The 6,534-nt window shown below is 42.2% G+C and overlaps 1 protein-coding gene across 1 annotated transcript in view; it reads left to right on the top strand.

The window, feature by feature from the left end:
- LOC103521812 (E3 SUMO-protein ligase RanBP2-like) overlaps nucleotides 1–6,534 on the top strand; it is a gene marked incomplete at both ends in the record, with an annotated part of 13,053 nt that overhangs the window by 1,067 nt on the left and 5,452 nt on the right. Inside the window, one exon of the mRNA XM_026832319.1 lies at nucleotides 1,242–1,580. Coding sequence (XP_026688120.1) covers nucleotides 1,242–1,580 — 339 coding nt within the window. The remainder of the gene's footprint in view (nucleotides 1–1,241; nucleotides 1,581–6,534) is intronic.

Here is a 6,534-nt window from a genome sequence, read left to right as displayed (position 1 = left end):
CTATTTTTATGATGTCACCTTACTTATCCGTATGAATGTCACTTCTTCTTTTTGCCTGAAAAACAAACGGCGTTCGACCTCTAACCATGTATGCATACTTACCTCAAGTGTACATAGTTTTATCTTTTCTGCAGAAAAAAAGTTGGGGCTCTACCGCTATCAGCATTGTTATGTTAAGTTATGTTGAACCATTTAAATCTACAATTTTTATTATTGATTACTGCGATCCTGTCCTCGTGCAACCATAACATTTTTGGTGAGTAAGTTCTTTACCCGATAAAAGCTGAGAAATTTTTTTTTTTTTTTTTCTAATATTTTGGTATTAAACCCAACTCACTACTACTGAGTACGATAACCCGATACTTTTAAACGACCTGGTTTCTTACCTAAGGGCACGCCCCCCCCGCTTTTACCTAGGATGAGTTAAGACCCTGGGTTTAAAGTTGAACCGCAGCGTTTACCTAACGGACTTTGGTTTTTTGAAGGGGTTTTAGATTTGGCGTTTAGTTTTTTACTTTCCTTATCCTATAGGAAGGAAAGTAATGTAATCGGGTCAAATTTTCGATGGTCAGTTTTTAGTGCCAAAAAACGTTTTGAGGTCCCTAGAGCCTAAATACAAAGTTTCAGCCATTGGTCCGTGTGTCTGTCTGTCTGTAAACAAAGTATCTCGAGAACGGTAAGAGCTAGAGACTTGAAATTTGGTATGTAGCTGTGAAATATGACAAGGATGCGACACAAAACTTTTGGTTAAGACCGGTGCAACGGTTGGCGGCATTTTACCGCTTTTTGGCGGTTTTCGGTGTAATTCAATATTATCTCTGGAACGGTATGTAGTCCACAAATGAGACAAGAATGTAACACAATGAGACAAGAATGTAACTTTTGGTTAAGATAGGTGCTGCGGTTGGCCGTATTTTGACCGCTTTTTGGCGGTTTTCAGCTATACTAACTAAACGGTTAGAGATATTGCAAAAGTTACTATAGAACAAAAAATTAGCATCATTCAATAGGATAAGGAAAGTCGTGTGATGTTCACACCAGATTTTTATCTTTTTACTATAATATTCTTCTCACTGATAATGTTTGTTTCTTCTCAGTGCCAAAAAACGTTTTGAGGTCCCTAGAGCCTAAATACAAAGTTTCAGCCATTGGTCCGTGTGTCTGTCTGTCTGTAAACAAAGTATCTCGAGAACGGTAAGAGCTAGAGACTTGAAATTTGGTATGTAGCTGTGAAATAAACTACTCCAGCCCCTACCTCCATCTTTGGTACCCAAGCTCCCACCCCGACATTTGGTAAAGGAACCCCTACTTTCGGTGTCCAAGGAACCCCGACTTTCGGAACACAAGCCTCCTCTACTTTTGGTACCCCCGGGGCCACCTCCTTCGGGTTCAAATTCTCTGCTCCCCCTGTACTCTCAACTACTACGGAACCAAACGCTGTACTTTCAACCACTACGGAATCGAACGCTGTGCTTTCTACCACTACGGAAAATGCGGAGTCAGATGACGAGACGACGGCAAATGATCACGATCCATTGCCGGACTTCAAGCCGATCATTCCATTGCCGGATGAAGTACCAGTGAGTAATATCGTCATAGAAATATATATACAGGGTGTGACCCACTCAAAGTCCTTCAAATCTGTTGGAATTTTCCGCAGGAAAAAATAAACTTCTCGAAATTTGCAAATAAGTTCGTGAAATCCAATACTGTCAAAAAAAATCTTTTAAAAAAATCAAAGAAACAGGTGAACACCCTGTAAAAAAAAACAAGAGGTTTGATAGAGGGAACGGTAACTGCTAGGATCTTATCATCCCAAAAGCGAAAACACTCTAATAATTGTTCTTTTTTGTTAACCCCTTAGGTAACTACGGGCGAGGAAAACGAGACCGTACTGTTTGAACAGCGCGCTAAATTGTATCGGTTTGTAGATAAGGAATGGAAGGAGCGTGGTGTGGGACAGCTCAAACTGTTGAAGAATAAGGACACCGGGAAAGTCAGGTGAGTCCCCGGTTAACCATTAAGTCCCAAAGGAGAACCCTTTGAAAAGGAGCAGTTCTTCAAAGGGTTCTCTCTGCTTTGAAAAGGGGCAGTTGTTCAAAAGGTTCTCTCTGCTTTAAAAAGGAGCAGTTCTTCAAAGGGTTCCCTCTGCTTTGAAAAAGGGGCAGTTGTTCAAAGGGTTCTCTCTGCTTTATATTAAAAATAAATGTCGTTTCTTTGTGTTATTATATCACAACTTTGGTGCTCACAAGAAATTGTTGGACATCACGGGAGAATCCCTCTCCTCCTTTTTCTTGCTCCAAAGATTGGTCTGGCCAAGGTCGAAAATTCAATTTTTAATTGCCGTTCTAATGAAAAAGTTCAAAGAGTTGTGACGTCAGATTTCACGTCAAAATCCGCAGAAACGCATGCATGCGCACAAACAAACGAAGCGGGAGTCATGAATTTTGACGTCATCGCGAACGGGAGCGTATGCCGTGACGTCAAAGTTCACGATTTATCGGTATTTTTTAAATCGATTTATCTCCGGATCTAGAAGTCGTAGAAGAAAAAGAAAAATTCCCTAGTTTCTCATTTTTTCTGCTCTTTGTCTTAGAAACCTCACCCGAGTAAGCGCAACTGCTCTATTCTCATTTTTTTTTATTTCCAGAAGATTCTTCGAGTACCAAGGATGCTAAGCCTCAGCCGAGATTCAGCTTCGGAGTACCAAAGAGCGATGGGGGTGAGTCAAACAGTCAAAGTCAAGGATTTTTTTTTCCTTAGAGGTTTGCTAGAGGTGAGATCTTATCCCGAAATCGAGAGAGAGAGAGAGAATGAGAGAAATCCAGCCGTTCTGAGAACCTTATGTATATCTAGGATAAAGTTTGTCCCGGCTAGGAATCGAACCCGCTACCTAACGCTTACAAAGCGTGCTTCCAAGCCAACTAGGCTGAGGGTAAATTTGTTTTTAAATTAAACTAGACTAGTGTTAATTATCCTTAAAAAGAAAAAATAATATTAATGCTTACTTATACTGCTCGTATAGGACTGAAAAGTCCCTTTACTCCAGCAGTAGACTAGAGACTACTACTATTAATGTGGTTAAATTGTCAATTATTTTGAGGATAAAATTCCATACCTCGGCTGGGATTGAGCCCACGCCCTCCTGTTTACCAGGTGAGCGTCTCACCCACTACACCACCGAGGCAGGCAAGGAAGAGGAAGCATTCTAGTGTTGATTTGTTTCACAGACTCTGCACCTGTGGCTGTACCACAGTTTAAGCCAGCCACCAATCTACCGACGACCGGGTTCACATTCGGCGTACCCCCCACTGTTTCATCGGCCTCCAATGAAACAGCCGTCAAGCCCGCGCCTGAAACCCCGGCCAAATCTCAACCTCAGACCGGTTAGATAAGAAACACTGGAATTTTTGTCTTCACTTTGGGAATCGAACCTGGGACTTTTTACATAAGAAACAAATGCGTTACCGCTACGCTTTTTTCTTTTTCCTTGTCCATCTGATGAGGGACATCCTACGACACAGACCACACGAGTCTAATGTAGCAGTTGTTTCATTGCTACAAAATAAAAACGGCGGTGAAACACTCTACTCTCTACTTCATTAATATATGTTAATCGTAGAAATGTCTCTTCTCGTCCATCTTATGAGCGACATACTACGGGATGGACATGCTATGACACAGACCTCATGAGTCTAATGTAGCAGTTTTTTCATTGCTATGAAATAAAAACGGCGGTGAAACTTCATCTTTTAAAATTAAAAAAAAATATATAATATATCATGGTGCTCTCATGTTGACCCAGCACCTAAATCGAAAGTATTGTGTCTCTTATCGCCCATCTGATGAGGGACATTCTACGACACAGACTACACGAGTCGAATCTCTTTTCTTCGTTTCAGATGAAGTGGAGATAGTGTTTGAGAAAGTACCCCAGTTGAGCGAAGAAGAGCGGGCTCTCACCCTGAAATATTCTCTCCCCCCTCACTTCTACCAGTATAAGAGCAAGGACCCGTGTCCTGGATGTGTGGGCTGTGAACCAGAGGATCCGGATGACCAAGGTACGTGGGTTCGAATCTCGGAATTTAACACTTTAACTGCCGTGTGTAACATTTTCGTTCACATTGACATTTCTTGTGTGATCATTAATGTTACACAGCAGAGTTCTTTTCAAGAGCTGGTGTGAACAATAATGTTACACATCTTATGCTTTTTTATATGCTGATTAGATTCTCTCGGCACTGCAGTATCTGACGGTTGGACCTCGAAGCGTGACGGTTTGTTGACCTCCTCTGACCCGGGTTTTATCAACCACCAAGGTTTGGCCCGGTCTCAAACCTTCAAACCAACCGGACCGCTTCCTCACGTCCGATGACGCGACTCACCACTCGTCTACTACGGGGTACCCACGCAACAATTCGTCCTGGTGTCTGCCTTTCAATTATATCCCAAGAATAATAATGTCGTCAGTTCGGAGGTACTGCATTTCCGTGCCTCCTCTCATTAGGGCCGCCCTGTTAACATAGCAGCGCTTACTAGACCTAAGGACCTGATCGACACGCCCGGGTCGAGTCGGAAAACTCTTCTCATCGAATTATTATATTTACGCGTTATCGGCTGGGCAGCGTATAACCCTTGACCCTAATAAACTCCTATAAACGCCTTATTAGGATCGACTCACTTCCTGTCTCAACACCTATAATCAATTGTGTTTCTTATTAGGTAACTTTAACTTCACTTCCCCCGGGGTGGGGTGCGGAGACGGGAAACTTACCTGCCTCGGAGAGAAGTCTTTGTAAAATCCTTAGTGTCTTTAATTGTATCCGTCCCGCCTCGTAACACCATCGCTATACCCAAGCGCCGATATGTGGGTTTCTCACTTTGTACCACGGTTGGGTCATCCGCTCTACAGTTATAGTTTTTTTTTTTATTTTTTTTTGCTTTTTTTCTTTTTTCTTGTTGTCCGACGGACAGGAGGCCCTTACCACAAAATCGGCATCCAAATTAAGCCTCAGCAGCTAATTTCTCCTATGGATTACATGTGGATTACAATTATAAGTCAAATAATAGTCAAGGACTAAACTCCAAACAAAACTTAAATGAAAGTTACACAATTTACTAAATTTTAGTTCCTGATCTCGGGCAGAAAATACAGGGTTAATATTCACACCACTTCAGTGGGGTAGGTAGTATAAACTACCCACTGAAATTTGCGACATTCGCACTGGATTTGGCCAGAATTTATCTAGCGTGACTCACAATAGATTCTTAAAAGAGCGAAACTCAAGTATCCAGCAGCGCTGTTTAAAGCTCTAGTCTCGGAGTAACACACACTCTCTTTACACTCTTTTTTTAGGGCGTTTGTTGTCGTCAAAACCAGAGACGAAAGTTCCGAAACTACCAAAAGGCCCTGTTTTAAACGTGGTGGTAAAAGCACTAGGACCATTTTTCTGGAAATTTAAACTATATATTCCAGCTGGTCCCAAACCTATTGAGGAAGAATTACCCCTGTCTGGCTGGGCTGGCTGTCTTGTCTGTCTGCTGTAGGCTTCGCTTATGTTTATCAGGCAGGTGAATATGGAATAAAATCATTCATTATTTCCTTTCCTTGCCTGATTTTCTCGACTCCAGTCGAAGGAGTTTCCATGGATACACTTATTTCTCAATTTGTTAGTTTTCCGTGAATGAGGCTACGAAAGAGCCTTAGTTCGGCACGAGTTTTGACAGTGGGGGGCACCCACCATAAGCACGCGGTGTTACCCACTGCTTCCGGGTCTCGGTTTGCTACTGTGAGGGCTCGGTCTGGATCTCAGTGGGGAGGCAAACCCGCACTGCTCGTCAACCCTTGCCTCATCTACCTGAACACTTCATACCCGACCAACCCTGGTGCTTGCTCGACCTCAACCTTTGGCGACTTTATGTTCGTTGTCTAAAACAAAAAAAAGAAGTTTATTTTTAATTTTTTTTCGCTTTTTTAGGAACACACTCGTATTTACGAAACAGTGTTTACAGCCAGGGGCGAATTTTTATATTGAACTGGACCTGAACTTGGTGGTTGGAGGTCTAAGGTTTCAGTTGGCACGATTGGGTGACGTAGGTGACTCCAAAGCCAATCTTGTGATGGATATGTTCTCCATCTTGCTTCTTTCAAAGCTCCGTTAAAACTGATTGGTTAAAAAAAAAGGCTCAAGGCTCTAAGCTTGGGTGCATGGAACCAGGTAGGTCCTAGCAGACCAAGCGTCGGGTGTGTAGGTCTTGTGCCCAGGAATGAAAATATGACCATCTTATGGGTTGGTGTGTGGCCCTTTAAATGGAGATGGCCTACCCTATCTAAAAAAAAAAATTTGTGAAATTGACGGCTCGGTAAAGTGGTTATGGTGTTCGGTCACGGTTGCCGCTAAAATTACCACTTGTTTTTACAAATGTGTGCCGTTATCTGTTTGTAAGATCAACCAGATACGACACACACATTGTAATTGTTTTATAAAAGTAAAACTATTCAGGATGCGGTTTTGGTTCATATGGTATACTTTG

This window comes from Diaphorina citri, unplaced genomic scaffold (assembly GCF_000475195.1).
Source record: "Diaphorina citri unplaced genomic scaffold, Diaci psyllid genome assembly version 1.1 scaffold6005, whole genome shotgun sequence".
Classification (NCBI taxonomy): domain Eukaryota; kingdom Metazoa; phylum Arthropoda; class Insecta; order Hemiptera; family Psyllidae; genus Diaphorina; species Diaphorina citri.
This window is presented reverse-complemented; position numbering and strand designations above follow the sequence as displayed.